At 40.7% G+C, this 16636-nt stretch overlaps 1 protein-coding gene across 4 annotated transcripts in view; it reads left to right on the top strand.

The window, feature by feature from the left end:
* Positions 1-331: 331 nt before the first annotated feature.
* Positions 332-16636, top strand: part of EDA (ectodysplasin A) — a 396087-nt gene continuing 379782 nt past the window's right edge. For 2 of the 4 annotated variants that reach the window (XM_061409835.1, XM_061409834.1), the window contains exon 1: positions 332-1013. In XM_061409835.1, coding sequence (XP_061265819.1) covers positions 618-1013 — 396 coding nt within the window. In that variant the 5' untranslated portion in view covers positions 332-617. The remainder of the gene's footprint in view (positions 1014-16636) is intronic. The other 2 variants (XM_061409832.1, XM_061409833.1) reach the window with 2 other exon arrangements.

Below are 16636 nucleotides of genomic sequence, written 5' to 3'. Positions count from 1 at the left end.
TATTAATACTAGTTTCCGCCTCCTTTTCTTTGCTCTAGTTTCCTTCCAAGGTTCCCCAATTCTTCTCAGCCTCCCTCGCCTCGATTCCTCCTCTCCCCTCTCCCCCCAACCCCGAACTGGCGCTCAAGGGTTAAATTGGGGCGGAGTCCAGGGATGAACGACAGCCGCAGTCACCAACTGGAACAGGGCGAGCTAGAAGAGCTGGGTGGGGCCGCGGGACAGAGGCGAACCCACACGCCCCCAGGCCCCGCCCCGCGGCTGGAGGCCCCGGGTGGAACTGTAGGGGGCGGAGCGGCGAGGCTTGGCGGGCCCGGTGGTTGGGCGTACCAGCACCCGCTTGAGGCACGGGGCGGGGTCGGCCGGGGCCTCCTCCCTCATTCCCTCGGCGGGCCGAGCCGCCTGTCCCTCCCTCCCCTCCTCCTCTCTTTCCCACCCCTCGGAGAGGAGCTGCACATGAGGCTGCTCCCTGCTGGGTCCCGCCCAGCCTCCGTCGCGCAGGAACGGGTCCCTGCAGCCCCCAGCCGATGGCAGGACAGTAGCTGCCTGTCAGGGGTCGCGAAGGGCTGAGGCAGACGCGGCGGCTCCCGGGCCTCAGAGAGTGGGTGTCTCCGGAGGCCATGGGCTACCCCGAGGTGGAGCGCAGGGAACCCTTGCCCGCGGCAGCGCCGCGGGAACGCGGGAGCCAGGGCTGCGGCTGTCGCGGGGCCCCTGCCCGGGCGGGCGAAGGGAACAGCTGCCGGCTCTTTCTGGGTTTCTTTGGCCTCTCCCTGGCCCTCCACCTGCTGACGTTGTGCTGCTACCTAGAACTGCGCTCCGAGTTGCGGCGGGAACGGGGAGCTGAGTCCCGCTTCAGCGGCCCCGGTACCCCCGGCACCTCGGGCACCCTGAGCAGCCCCGGTGGCCTCGACCCCAACGGTCCCATCACCCGCCACTTCGGGCAGCGGTCTCCGCAGCAGCAGCCGCTGGAACCGGGAGAAACTACGCTCCCCCCAGACTCCCAGGATGGGCACCAGGTGAGTCACTCTGGAGGGGCAGGGCCCCCTCACCATGTGCGCAGGGCGGGGGCCGGGGAAGGACTCTGCCACCTCGAGCCAAGTTCGACGGCTGGACCGGGGAGGTGGTGGGCGAGCCAGGAAGAGGTCGCCTGGGGGCAGGTTGTCCTCGGTCCCTGGCCCAACTCACCCTGAGTCTCTCTGGACCCCCGGACTTGGGAACTCTGGCCGGCGCCCGCCGCCCCCGGCTCCGGCTGCCTCGGGAAGAGTTGGCGGCGCTCCCGGCCGGGCCGCGGCGCGAAGGTGCGGGCGCTGCCCCCCTGGCCGACTAACGGCAGCAGCCTGGCCGTTCTGCTCCCGGTGAGATTCTCCGCCCGCTGTGCTTGTTTTTTCGTGTCCAGAGCTGATGCCAGCACTAGCAGACTCTCGTTTGGAGTTGGAGCTGTAAACAGCTGTAATAACTGCTCCACGCCCGTTGAAACAACTTTGAACCGTGTTTTCCGCGCGGGGTCCTGGTGCGCTGACCAGATCGTGGACTTGTTCACACTTACCTGCAATTTGAGACGAATTGTCCTGGGTAATTTAGTGAGGATCAGCGCCCCTGAAGAATTCTGGTAGAAATATACCGTCTTGTTAGACAACTTCTGAAACAGCAAATCTCTTTATTTAGGGAAATTTAGTGCACTTAAACTAAATATTCTCGTTTGCCATATTTTGTCTCATGTAAAACTTAAGAGAAGCAGCCAAGGATCTTTTTGAGGTGGTTGAAGAATAACAGTCAATTTGTTCCTCTTGAGGAAAAGGGGAAGTTGTGCAAATAAGCTCCTTGAGGTGAGCGACCCAGGCCTTCTGTATTTACTACCACATTTAGAGTCATTGCCATACTGTATAACATTGTTAGTGATACTCTGACCACTCATCCAAAGCTGGTGTTGCATTCATGATAATGCTGTAATATTAGGACTGACACAGTTTCTACATTGTAAAGTTGTCCTGAGCCTTAAAATGTTTTGCTAGCACACTTCAACTTATATAACAGTTTATCAGAGAAGTGAATCAATAGACATGCTTCTGGTACTTGAAACTTTAAACACTGTACTACACGATAATTAACTAGGATTCTGGTTCCCTTTATCCACCCTGCATCCCTGACTATACCCAGTAGAAATACTTAGCAGCTGAACTTTGGTATTCTGTGAAAAGATGGATTGAACTTCCTTAGTCAGATAGTTGCCAAGGCTTTTTGGCATTCAGAATTGACAGACCTATGTTCGTAGGTTGAGGACTAGCAGAACAGCTGTATTCTGGGGATTCTGTGATGGTATGGGATTCTCATATGGTCTATAATGACGTTTAGTTGCCTTTGCATGGTACTTGAAATAGTTCTGTCTAGGTTTAAATACAGTGCCCTATCTTCTGTCCTTTATTCTTTCTGTTTCAGTCTTTTCGAGGAGTAGAAATAAGCATACTGGCTCTTTACATTTACTGACATCAATTGGAGTTAGAGTTTTTTGTGAATTATGAGGAGCCATGAGTCCATTTGATCACTCACCTTGGAGAACACATAATTCCTATGGGGAAAATGACTTATCTAAAGTCATACAACTATGATCAAAATTAGAATGGTAGCTGGTCTCTTTGCTCCCAGTTCAGTTCCCATTCCACAATATACTACCTTCTGGAGACTTTTTGTCAGGTGGCTGGGTAGAGCTTTGTAACTTTTACAAAGTAGTTTGCATCATTTTTTACTCTACCTTCATTTTAGCCAGACTAAGTTTAACCATGTATTCCTTATTCTTCCTGAACTTCACTTTCAGGAGAATTAGAGTATGCTTTGAAGGAATTTTAGCCCAGAACGAACTTAAGATTTAAGGATATTAGTTTTAGTATACCAAACCAAAAAAAAAAAAAAAAAAGGAAATGTTGATTGGCTAGTAAATTGATACTGCTACATCTTGGGTAAAATTTTCAGTGCCCTGGTGCACCCTCTGCTGGCTTTGCAAGGACATTCAATTGCAGTATTGCTGACAGTAAAGATTCTACATTGTGCTGACAGAATCTGATTCATAAATAAGGAAGTAAACAGCCTCATGGGATTTGGCCACGTAGGTCATATTTTTATATTTCAGTTTTCAACACAAACAGCTGCTGTTACAGCAACTCTTAGATGGAGAGGAAGAAAGATAAAAATATACACCCTTCCATGGGCAAAACACTCAGGTTTCACACCAGTTTATCTGCAAGGAGTGCAGGCAAACTGATAAGAATAAATTGCAGGAAGATGTCATGAGACCAAATAGGGAGAATAGTCACAGGTAGGTGACCTCATTGTACAAGGTCATGCAAACCTATCCATGCTATAAGAGGATAGGCTCAGTTATGACTCAAGAAAGGAATCTAGAAGTCACTGAAGATGTATGTATGCCATCTTTCAATTTTAAAACTTTAAAAACAGAATAGAGAAGGAAATTAGGGCATTCAGGATACATAGCAGAGAGATTCAGGATACAAAATACATACTCCTAGGGACTTATTAGAAAAGCCTCCCCAGTGGAGACAGTTGTTCATGATAAAAAATGAAAGGGTCACTGTGGACCTTCTGGAATCATGCCTGTCTCCTACAGCTGGAGTAGCTGAGTATCTGGAGGTTTATCTGGATACTCACTGGAGATGATCTCAGGAACTATTATTATAAATACATCTCATCAGTCTCTGAGTCAGATAATACACAATATTATTGTTAGAGTAAAATAAAAATCACTGTTTATGAATCTGTGAAGAAGGTGGCCCAGTTGTGACTGTGGTCCTAAAAGCCAAGAATATGGTGGGCATTAACAGGAAGAGTGTTGAAAACAATGATGAAATGAAACTCTTATCATTTCCCTGTAAAAGACGAAAAGTGGATTTGCATTCACAATCACATAGGTAATCCTGGTGGCTGCTCATCAAGAAAAACTTAACAGCTGATACAAATCCCCAGAAGCCAATCTAAATTGATCAAAGTGTTGGAAGGATTTTCTAGTTGTTTTTTTTCAGTCTGTAGAGAGAGCAGTAGAGAGAAGGATATGATCAAAGTATACTAAACCGTGAGAGAGATGATGTAAGTTTAATGTACTGGTGTAATTTAACAATATAGTTCAATAAATAGGAAGCCTTCTATGAGCCAGCCACTATATTAGTTATTCAGTTCAGTTCAGTTCAGTCAGTTTAGTTGCTCAGCTGTGTCTGACTCTTTGAAACTCCACGGACTGCAGGCTTCCCTGTCCATCACCAACTCCTGGAGCTTGCTCAAACTCATGTCCATCAAGCTGGTGATGCCATCCAACCATCTCATCCTCTGTTGTCCCCTTCTCCTCCTGCCTTTAATCTTTCCCAGAATCGGGGTCTTTTCCAATGAATCAGTTCTTCACATCAGGTGCCAAAGTATTGGAGCTTCAGCTTCAGCATCAGTCCTTCCAGTGAATATTCAGGACTGATTTCCTTTAGGATGGACTGGTTGGACCTCCTAGCAGTCCAAGAGTCTTCTTCAACACCACAGTTCAAAAGCATCTACTCTTTGGCACTCAGCTTTCTTTATAGTCCAACTCTCATATCTATAAATGACTAGTGGAAAAACCATAGCTTTGACTAGATGGACCGTTGTTGGCAAATAATGGCTCTGCTTTTTAATATGCTGACTAGGTTGGTCATAGCTTTTCTTCCAAGGAGCAAGTGCCTTTTGATTTCATGGCTGCAGTCACCATCTGCAGTGATTTTGGAGCCCAAAAAACTAAAGTCTGTCACTGTTTCCATTGTTTCCCCATATATTTGCCATGTAGTGATGGGACCAGATGCCATGATCTTAGTTTTCTGAATGTTGAGTGTTGAGCCAACTTTTTCACTTTCCTCTTTCTCTTTCATTAAGAGGTTCTTTAGTTCTTCTTCACTTTCTGCCATAAGGGTGGTGTCATCTGCGTATCTGAGGTTATTGATATTTCTCCCAGCAATCTTGATTCGGGCTTGTGTTTCTTCCAGCCCAGCGTTTCTCATGATGTACTCTGCATAGAAGTTAAATAAGCAGGGTGACAATATACAGCCTTGACGTACTCCTTTCCCAATTTGGAACCAGTCTGTTTGTTGTTCCATGTTCAGTTCTAACTGTTCCTTCTTGACCTGCATACAGATTTCTCAGGAGGCAGGTAAGGTGGTCTGATATTCCCATCTCTTGAAGAATTTTCCACAGTTTGTTGTGATCCACACAGTCAAAGGCTTTGGTGTGGTCAATAAAGCAAAAGTAGATGTTTTTTTGGAACTGTCTTGCTTTTGCAATGACCCAACAGATGTTGGCAATTTGATCTCTGGTTCCTCTGCCTTTTCTAAAACCAGCTTGAACATCTGGAAGTTCACGCTTCATGTACTGTTAAGGCCTGGCTTGGAGAATTTTGAGCATTACTTTGCTAGCATGTGAGATGTGTGCAATTGTGTGGTAGTTTGAGCATTCTTTGGCATTGCCTTTCTTTGGGATTGGAATGAAAGCTGACCTTTTCCAGTCCTGTGGCCACGGCTGAGTTTTCCCAATTTGCTGGCATATTGAGTGCAGCACTTTCATAGCATCATCTTTCAGGATTTGAAATAGCTCAACTGGAATTCCATCACCTCCACTAGCTTTGTTCGTAGTGATGCTTCCCAAGGCCGACTTGGCTTCGCATTCTAGGATGTCTGGCTCTAGGTGGGTGATCACACCATCGTAGTTATCTGGGTCATGAAGATCTTTATTGTATAGTTCTTCTGTGTATTCTTGCTACCTTTTCTGAATATCTTCTGCTTCTGTTAGGTCCATATCATTTCTGTCCTTTATTGAACCCATCTTTGCATGAAATGTTCCCTTGGTATCTCTAATTTTCTTGAAGAGATCTCTAGTCTTTCCCATTCTATTGTTTTCCTCTATTTCTGTGCACTGATCACTGAGGAAGGCTTTCTTATCTCTCCTTGCTATTCTGCATTCAAATGGGTTTATCTTTTCTTTTCTCCTTTGCCTTTAGCTTGTCTTCTTTTCACAGCTATTTGTAAGGCCTCCATAGACAACCATTTTGGCCTTTTGCATTTCTTTTTCTTGGAGATAGTCTTGAATACTGCCTCCTATACAATGCCAGGAACCTCTGTTCAAGGTTCTTCAGGTACTCTGTCAGATCTAATCCCTTGAATCTGTTTGTCACTTCCACTGTATAATAGTAAATGATATAATTTAGGTCATACCCGAATGGTCTAGTGGTTTTCCCTTTCTTCAATTTAAGTCTAAATTTTTCAATAAGGAGTTCATGGTTTGAGCCACTGTCAGCTCTCGGTCTTGTTTTTGCTAACTGTATAGAGCTTCTCCATCTTTGGCTGCAAAGAATATAATCAATCTGATTTCGGTATTGACCATCTGGTGATGTCCATGTGCCAAGTCATCTCTTGTGTTGTTGAAAGAGGGTGTTTGCTATGACCAGTGCATTCTCTTGGCAAAACTCTGTTCTTTGCCCTGCTTCATTTTGTACTCCAAGGCCAAATTTACCTGTTACTCCAGGTAACTCTTGACCTCCAACTTTTGCATTCCAGTCCCCTATAATGAAAAGGACATCTTTTTTGGTTATTAGTTCTAGACGGTCTTGTAGGTCTTCATAGAACCATTCAAATTCAGCTTCTTCAGCATTACTGGTTGGGGTATAGACTTGGATTACTGTGGTAATGAATGGTTTGCCTTGGAAACAGAGATCTTTCTGTCATTTTTGAGAATGCTCCCAAGAACTGCATTTCGGACTCGTGTTGACTATGATGGCTACTCCATTTCTTCTAAGGATTATCTTCATTACCTCCACCATACTTTGGTCTCATGTCAAACAACAGGGAGGGAACACAGCCCCGCCTATCAACAGAAAATTGGATTAAAAAGTTACTGAGCATGGCCCAGCCTGTTAGAACAGGACCCAATTTTCCCCTCAGTCTCTCCCATCAGGAAGCGTCCATAAGCCTCTTATCCTTATCCATCAGAGAGCAGACAGAATGAAAACTACAGTCACAGAAAACTAATTCAAACTGATCACATGGACCACAGCCTTGTCTAACAATGAAATGTCTAACAATGCCATCTAGGGCCACCCAAGATGGATGGGTCATGGTAGAGAGTGCTGTCAAGACATGGTCAATGGAGAAGGGAAGGGCAAACTACTTCAGTCTTCTTGCCTTGAGAACCCCATGAACAGTATGAAAAGGCAAAAATATATTAGGTATTAGGCATATTTAAATGGTTGGAAGATTATTTTGTGGGGTAGGCAAATAAAGGTAGTATCTCATTCAGTTTCCCTAAGAGATACTCTGATTGGAACTCTTAAGGTTTAACTGCTTAGAAAAATATGTTTGTGTATATTTATAATGGTTTATTGAGAACTGTTAGCAATATTTGGAGTATGTCCCTAATTATTTGAGGTGAGCCTTTCATTAAGAGCCTCTTGATGAAAGTGAAAGAAGAGAGTGAAAAAGTTGGCTTAAAACTCAACATTCAAAAACTAACAGCATGATATCCATTCCCATCACTTCATGGCAAATAGACGAGGGAACAATGGAAACAGTGACAGACTTTAGTTTTTGGGCTCCAAAATCACTGCAGATGGTGACTGCAGCCATGAAATGAAAAGGCACTTGCTCCTTGGAAGTAAAGCTATGACCAACCTAGACAGCATATTAAAAAGCAGAGACATTACTTTGCCAGCAAAGGTCCATCTAGTCAAAGCTATGGTTTTTTCCCCTAGTCATGTATGGATGTGAGAGTTGGACTGTAAAGAAAGCTGAGTGATAAAGAATTGATGCTTTTGAACTGTGGTGTTGGAGAAGACTCTTGAGAGTCCCTTGGACTGCAAGGAGTTCCAACCAGTCCATCCTAAAGGAAATCAGTCCTGAATATTCATTGGAAGGACTGACGCTGAAGCTGAAACTCCAATACTTTGGCCACTTGATGCAAAGAACTGACTCATTGGAAAAGACCCTGATGCTGGGAAAGATTGAAGGCAGGAGGAGAAGGGGACGACAGAGGATGATATGGACAGATGGTATCACCGACTCGATGGGCATGAGTTTGAGCAAGCTCTGGGAGTTGGTGATGGACAGGGAAGCCTGGCGTGCTGCAGTCCATGGGATCGCAAAGAGTCAGACATAACTGAGCAACTGACTGATCTGAGGTGATGTCATTGAAGTTAACCTTAACTTTGCACAAAACATCTCTTGGTTTAACTGGTTAGGACATTAGTGTATCTAGATTTGATATTAATTATTAGGGCCAGTTGATCAAGAAAATGACTAGGAATCACTAAGTCCAAGAATTATTTTAGCGGAATGGGATCCAGATAAAATCATTTTCTATAGGTTTCAATTTAAACTTTTCAGTGTGATATTGAAGGCTTTCGATGAACTTGCTCCATTATACCTATCCCATTTGGTCTCTTACTAATCTACTCCTGCAACCCGCCCACCATATTCTGTCTTGGAATCATTCTCCAGTTGTTACTGCTGTTTTTATGTTTAATAAATTTTGTGTTTTTATATTAGAGCTCCTTCTTTTTTGTTCTTTTTCCACAATACTTGACACAGTGCTGGTTATAGTTGGGATACCTGAATACTTGTCAACTTAAATATTATTTGGGGCCTTTGGAGATGTTCATATAAAACAAGTTTTGTAACAGGCCTGTTTTCCTCAGGTCTTGCTAAGCCTATGAATTGTCACCTATGCTTAGGTGAGTAGATAGCTCCACTGGTAATATTTCACTGGTTTCTAGAATCATTAGACAGTGAAATGGAGAAGATTACCTCTATGATGGTGGAAAAAGTTTTCTGTTGTGTATCATTTGATGTTCTGTTTTATTTGCATTTGGGTCTTATCTCTTTCTTTTTCTCTTAGATCTTGTGAAAAATAACTTGTAATTTATCTGTGACTACCTTACAGAGAAGATCTCTTTATTCCAGAGAACTTCTGAAGCCATTTAATTCCCAAGAACATTACCAAGAAAACCTACTTGCCTTGCCTGCAGGGTGCCCTCATAGAGGGTCATTTTCATCTGACTGGTCTATAAATACTCATCGCTTAGCTCTTCTTTTTTCCCCCTACTTTTTTTATTGAAGTATACATACAGAAAAGGTCACAAATCGTAATTGTACAACTTGATGAATTACTATAAAGTGAATACACTAGTGTTACCAGAACTCAGGTCAAGAAATAAAAGTATTGGTAGCATCTCATAACCCCCATCTTACGCCCCAACCCTATCACTATACCATCTTCCTTCTCCAAAGTGAATGACTATCCTGATGTCTATCATCATAGATTACTTTCCCATTATGAACTTGATATAAATGAAATCAAACAGTACATATTCTGGGGTGGCTTTTTTTGGCTCAGTGTCATGCTTTTTTGATATCCATGATGTTGCATGCAAGTGTAGTTTTTTATTTGTATTACTGTATATTATTCACTTGTTTGAATATACCACAGTTCATTCATTCTATTGATAATGGATTTTTGGATTGTTCACTGTTTGGGGTTAGTATAAATAACAGTACTATGAATATTATTACACAGGTCTTTTGGTTATATGTACTTGAATTTCTGTGGGGTATATACCTAGGATTGGAATTTCTGGGTCATAGGGAATGCATATTTTCAAATTTATTGATAATGACAGCTTTTCTCAGTGATTGTACCAATTTGCATTCCCAATGTATGGCAATATATGAGAATTCTAGTTATTCCACATCCTTGCTAATACTTGTTATTGTCACTGTTTAAATTATAGCCATTCTGGTGGGTCGGTTTGTAGTAATACTGCATTGTGATTTTAAATGGCATTTCTCAGAAGATTAATGAAGTTGTACTCCTTTTCATATGTTTATTATGTTTGGTTATCTTCTTTTGTGAAGTGCCTATACAAATCTCTTGTATATTTTTATTGGATTGTTTGTTCTTTTCTTATAAATTTGTGGATTCTTTTTAATTTTAGATTTTTAAAAATTAATTTATTTTTTATTGAAGGATAATTGCTTTACAGAATTTTGTTGTTTTCTGTCAAACCGCAACATGAATCAGCCATAGGTATACATATATCCCCTCCCTTTTGAACCTCTGTCCCATCTCCCTCCCAATCCCATCCCTCTAGGTTGATACAGAGCCCCTGTTTGAGTTTCCTGAGCCATATAGCAAATTCCCACTGGCTGTCTATTTTACATATAGTAATGTAAGTTTCCATGTTACTCTTTCCATACATCTCACCCTCTCCTCACGTCCTCTTCCCACGTCCATAAATCTATTCTCTATGTCTGTTTCTCTAAATAAATTCTTCAGTACCGTTTTTCTAGATTCCATATATATACGTTAGAATATGTTATTTATCTTTCTCTTTCTGACTTCACTCTGTATAATAGGTTCTAGGTTCATCCACCTCATTAGAACTGATTCAAATGCGTTCTTTTTTTATGGCTGAGCAATATTCCATTGTGTATATGTACCACAACTTCTTTACCCATTCATCTGTCTATGGACATCTAGGTTGCTTCCATGTTCTAGTTATTGTAAATGGCTGCAGTGAACATTGGGATACATGTGTCTCTTTCAATTTTGGTTTCCTCAGGGTATATGCCTAGGAGTGGGATTCCTGGGTCTTATGGTGGTTTAATTCCTAGTTTTTTAAGGAATCTCCATACCGTCTTCCATAGTGGCTGTGTCAATTTACATTCCCACCAACACTGCAAGAGGCTTCCCTTTTCTCCATACCCTCTCCAGTATTTATTGTTTGTAGACTTTTTGATTATGGCCATTCTGACCACTGTGAGGTGATATCTCGTAGTTTTGATTTGCATTTCTCTTATAATGAGTGATGTTGAGCATCTTTTCATGTGTTTGTTAACCATCTGTATGTCTTCTTTGGAGAAATGTCTGTTTAGGTGTTTTTCCCACTTTTTGATTGGGTTATTTGTTTTTCTGGTATTGAGTTGTATGAGCTGCTTGTATATTTTGGAAATTAATCCTTTGTCAGCTGTTTCATTTGCTGTTATTTTCTCCCATTCTGAGGGTTGTCTTTTTACCTTGCTTATAGTTTCCTTTGCTGTGCAAAAGCTTTTAAGTTTAATCATGTCCCACTTGTCTACTTTTTTTTTTTCCCCATTACTCTAGGAGGTGGGTTATAGAGGACCTTGCTTTGATTTATGTCACTGAGTGTTCTGCCTATGTTTTCCTCTAAGAGTTTTATACTTTCTGGTCTTACATTTAAGTCATTAATTCATTTTGAGTTTATCTTTGTGTATGGTGTTAGGAAGTGTTCTAATTTTATTCTTTTACATGTACCTGTCCAATCCCAGCATCATTTATTGAAGAGACTGTCATTGCCTCATTGTGTTATTCTTGCCTCATTTGTCAAAAATAAGGCACCCTTAGGTGCCTGGGTTTATTTCTGGGCTTTCTGTCTTGTTCTATTGGTCTATATTTTTGTTTTTGTGCCAGTACCATAGCATACTTGATGACTGTAGCTTTGTAGTGTAATCTGAAGTCAGGAAGGTTGATTCTTCCAGCTCCAGTTTTCTTTCTCAAGACTGCTTTGGCTATTCGGGGTCTTTATTGTTTCTATATGAATTGTGAAATTTTTGTTCTAGTTCTGTCACAAATGCTGTTGGTAATTTGATAGGGATTGCATTGAATCTGTAGATTGCATTTTGTAGTATAGTCATTTTCACAATATTGATTCTTCCTACCCAGGAACATGGAATATCTCTCCATCTGTTTATGTCATATTTGATTTCTTTCATTAGTGTCTTATAATTTTCTGTGTACAGCTCTTTTGTCTCCTTAGGTAGGTTTGTTCCTAGATATTTAATTCTTTTTGTTGTAATGGTGAATGGGATTTATTCCTTAATTTCTCTTTCTCATTTTTCATTGTTAGTATATAAAAATGCAAGTGGTTTCTGTGTATTGATTTTATATCCTGTAACTTTGCTAAATTCACTGGTTAGCTCTAGAAATTTTCTGATACTATCTTTAGGGTTTTCTATGTGCAGTATCATGTCATCTGCAAACAGTGAGAGCTTAATTTCTTCTTTTCTGATCTGGATTCTTTTTTTTTTTTTTCTTCTCTGATTGCTGTAGCTAGGACTTCCAGAACTATATTGAATAATAGTGGTGAAAGTGGACACCCTTGTTTTGTTCCTGATCTTAGGGGGAATGCTTTCACTGTTTCACCATTGAGAATAATGTTTGTTGTAGGCTTATCATATATGGCCGTTACTATGTTAAGGTAAGTTCCTTCTGTGCCCATTTTTTGAAGAGTTTTAATCATAAATGGGTGCTGAATTTTGTCAAAGTTTTTTTTTTCTGCCTCCATTGAGATTATCATATGGTTTTTATCTTTAAATTTGTAATATGGTGTACCACATTGATTGATTTGTGTATATTGAAGAATCCCTGCATCCCTGGAATGAACCCAACTTGATTATGGTGTATCAGCTTTTTGATGTGTTGCTGAATTCTGTTTCCTAAAATTTTGTTGAGGATTTTTACATCTATGTTCATCAGTGATATTAGCCTGTAGTTTTCTTTTTTTGTGTTGTCTTTGTCTGCTATTGGTATCAGGGTGATGGTAGCCTCATAGAATGAGTTTGGAAGTGTTCTTTCCTCTGCAATTTTTCAAAAGAATTTTAGAAGGATAGGCATTAGCTCTTCTCTAAATGTTCGAAAGAATTCTCCGGTGTAGCCATCTGGTCCTGGGCTTTTTTTGGGGGGAGATTTTTGATCACAGCTTCAATTTCAGTGCTTGTGATTGGGTTGTTCATAATTTCTATTTGTTCCTGATTCAGTCTTGGAAGACTGAACTCCTCTAAGAATCTGTCCATTTTTTCCAGGTTATCCATTTTATTGCCATATAGTTGTTCATAATAGTCTCTTATAATGCTTTGTATTTCTCCATTGTCTATAGTAACCTTTCCCTTTTCATTTCTAATTTAGTTGATTTGATTCTTCTCTTTTTTTCTTGATGGGTCTGGCTAAAAGGTTTGCCAATTTTGTTTATCTTCTCAAAGCACCAGCTTTTAGCTTGAAAGAGATGGGAATACCAGACCACCTGACCTGCCTCATGAGAAACCTATATGCAGGTCAGGAAGCAACAGTTAGAACTGGACATGGAACTACAGACTGGTTCTAAATAGGAAAAGGAGTACGTCAAGCCTGTATATTGTCACCCTGATCATTTAACTTCTATGCAGAGTACATCATGAGAAACGCTGGGCTGGAAGAAACACAAGCTGGAATCAAGATTGCCAGGAGAAATATCAATAACCTCAGATATGCAGATGACACCACCCTTATGGCAGAAAGTGAAGAGGAACTAAAAAGCCTCTTGATGAAAGTGAAAGTAGAGAGTGAAAAAGTTGGCTTAAAGCTCAACATTCAGAAAACGAAGATCATGGCATCCGGTCCCATCACTTCATGGGAAATAGATGGGGAAACAGTGGAAACAGTGTCAGACTTTATTTTGGGGGGCTCCAAAATCACTGCAGATGGTGACTGCAGCCGTGAAATTAAAAGACGCTTACTCCTTGGAAGGAAAGTTATGACCAACCTGGATAGCGTATTGAAAAGCAGAAACATTACTTTGCCAATAAAGGTCCATCTAATCAAGGCTATGGTTTTTCCAGTGGTCATGTATGGATGTGAGAGTTGGACTGTGAAGAAAGCTGAGTACCGAAGAATTGATGCTTTTGAACTGTGGTGTTGGAGAAGACTCTTTGAGAGTCCCTTGGACTGCAAGATTCAACCAGTCCATTCTGAAGGAGATTAGCCCTGGGTGTTCTTTGGAAGGAATGATGCTAAAGCTGAAACTCCAGTACTTTGGCCACCTCATGCGAAGAGTTGACTCATTGGAAAAGACTCTGATGCTGGGAGGGATTGGGGGCAGGAGGAGAAGGGGACGACAGAGGATAAGATGGCTGGATGGCGTCACCGACTCGATGCACATGAGTTTGGGTGAACTCCGGGAGTTGGTGATGGACAGGGAGGCCTGGCGTGCTGCGATTCATGGGGTCGCAACGAGTGGGACACGACTGAGCGACTGAACTGAACTGAATCTTTACTATTGTTTCAATTTTTAAAAATTTATTTCTGCTCGGATGGAATGTCCTGAAGGTATCAATGAGCTCCATCTCATCTAATGTACCATTTAAGACTTGTGTTTCCTTATTAATTTTCTGTTTTGATCATCTGTCCATTGGTGTGAGTGGGGTGTTAAAGTCTCCTACTATTATTGGGTTACTGTCAGTTTCTCCTTTTATGTCTGTTAGTGTTTGTCTTATGTATTGAGGTGCTCCTATGTTGTGTGCATAGATATTTACAGTTGTTATGTCTTCCTCTTGGATTGATCCCTTGATCATTATGTAGTTGTCCTTCCTTATCTCTTGTAATCTTCATTTTAAGGTCTCTTTTGTCTGATATAAGGATTTTGACTCCAGCTTTCTTTCACTTCCCATTTGCATGGAATATATTTTTCCATCCTTTCACTCTCAATCTATATGTGTCTTTAGGTCTGAAGTGAGTTTCTTGTAGACAGCATATATATGGGTCTTGTTTTGTATCCATTCAGTTAGTCTGTGTCTTTTGGTTGGAGCATTTAATCCATTTAAAGTACTTATTGATATATATGTTCCCATTGCCATTTTCTTAATTGTTTGCGGTTGATTTTGTAGATCTTTTTCCTTCTCTTGTATTTCTTGACTATATAAGTCCCTTTAACATTTGTTGTAAAGCTCGTTTGGTGGTACTGAATTCTCTTAACTTTTGCTTGTCTGAAAAGCTTTTGATTTCTCCATCAGTTTTGAATGAGATCCTTGCTGGGTACAGTAATCTTGGTTGTAGATTTTTCCCTTTCAGTACTTTAAATGTATCCTACCATTCCCTTCTGACCTGCCGAGTTTCTGCTGAAAGATCAGCTGTTAAGCATTTGGAGTTTCCCTTGTATGTTAATTGTTGCTTCTCCCTTACTGCTTTTAATATTCTTTCTTTGTGTTCAGTCTTTGTTAGTTTGATTAGTATGTGTCTTGATCTGTTTCTCCTTGGGTTTGTCCTGTATGGGACTCTTTGTGCCTTTTGGACTTCAATGACTATTTCCTTTTCCATGTTGGGGAAATTTTCAACTATAATTTCTTCAAAAATATTCTCATACCCTTTCTTTTTCTCTTCTTCTTCTGGGACCCCTATAATTCAAATGTTGGTGTGTTTGATATAGTCCCACAGGTCTCTGAGACTGTCCTCAGCTCTTTTCATTCTTTTTACTTTATTCTGCTCTTCAGAAGTTATTTCCATCATTTTATCTTCCAACTCACTAATTCTTTCTGCTTCAGATATTCTGCTATTGATTAATTTCAGTAATTGTGTTGTTTGTCTCTGTATGTTTATTCTTTAATTCTTCTAGGTCTTTGTTAATTGATTCTTGCATTTTCTCCATTTTGGTTTCAAGGTTTTTGATCATCTTTACTATCATTATTCTCAATTCTTTTTCAGGTAGCTTGCCTATTTCCTCTTCGTTTATTTGGACTTCTGTATTTCTAGTTTGTTTCTTCATTTGTGCAGTATTTCTCTGCCTTTTCATTATTATTTTTTTTAAGTTATTGTGTTTCAGGTCTCCTTTCCCAAGCTTCAAGGAAAGTTGAATTCTTTCCTTAAAGAAGGTTGAATTCTTTCTTCCTTTTGGTTTCTGCCCTCCTAAGATTGGTGCAGTGGTTTGTGTGAGCTTTGTACAGGGTGAGATTTGTGCTGAGTTTTTGATTGTTTGGTTGTTTGTGTTTCCTCTGATGGACAAGGCTGAGTGAGGTGGTGGTCCTGTCTGCTAACGATTGGGTTTGTATTTTTGTTTTGTTTTTTGTTTAGATGAGGCGTCCTGCACAGGGTGCTACTGGTGGTTGGGTGATGCAGGGTCTTATATTCAAGTGGTTTCCTTTGTGTGAGTTCTCACTATTTGATACGCCCTAGGGCTAGTTCTCTGGTAGTCTAGGGTCTTGGAGTCAGTGCTCCTACTCAAAAGGCTAAGGGTTTGATCTCTGGTCAGGAACAAAGATTCAACAAGTGACCCATTATGTCATTAAGTGACATTAAAACAAATATCCAAAAATAAGAAACCAAAGATGAACCCCAGACAAATGGCAGTTACAAAGTCAGGCAAATAATAATTAAAATGATGGACTATACACATGTATATATACACCTATAAGCAAAGTGAAAAAATAAAGTACAGTAGATTGACCCAGTGAACAATGGAAATCAAAAATTATATTTACCAGTTAAGAACAAAACTACCTTAAGCACACACTGAAAAACAAAACTAAAGCAAGGTGCGCCAAGTGGGGAATAAAGCAATAAAACCAAAACTAACAAATATGTTGAGAGGAAAGAAAAGAGAAAGAAAGAATAGATATGCAAAGTAAATAGAGTTAGATGAAGAAGATTTATATACATTAAAGATTAACTGCAAGGGGAAAAGAACAGTAGGAAAGGCAAACAAAGGAATAAATATAGAAAAAATATCAGGTGTGAAAACTAAAAAATGTAAATTATAAAAAAGAAAAGGAAAAAAAAACAGAAGAAAGGAAAAAGGGAGAAAAAAGGG

Source organism: Bos javanicus, chromosome X (assembly GCF_032452875.1).
Source record: "Bos javanicus breed banteng chromosome X, ARS-OSU_banteng_1.0, whole genome shotgun sequence".
In the NCBI taxonomy this organism is placed as follows: Eukaryota; Metazoa; Chordata; class Mammalia; order Artiodactyla; family Bovidae; genus Bos; species Bos javanicus.
Note: the sequence above shows the minus strand (reverse complement) of the source record. Positions and strands in the feature narration are given on the sequence as shown.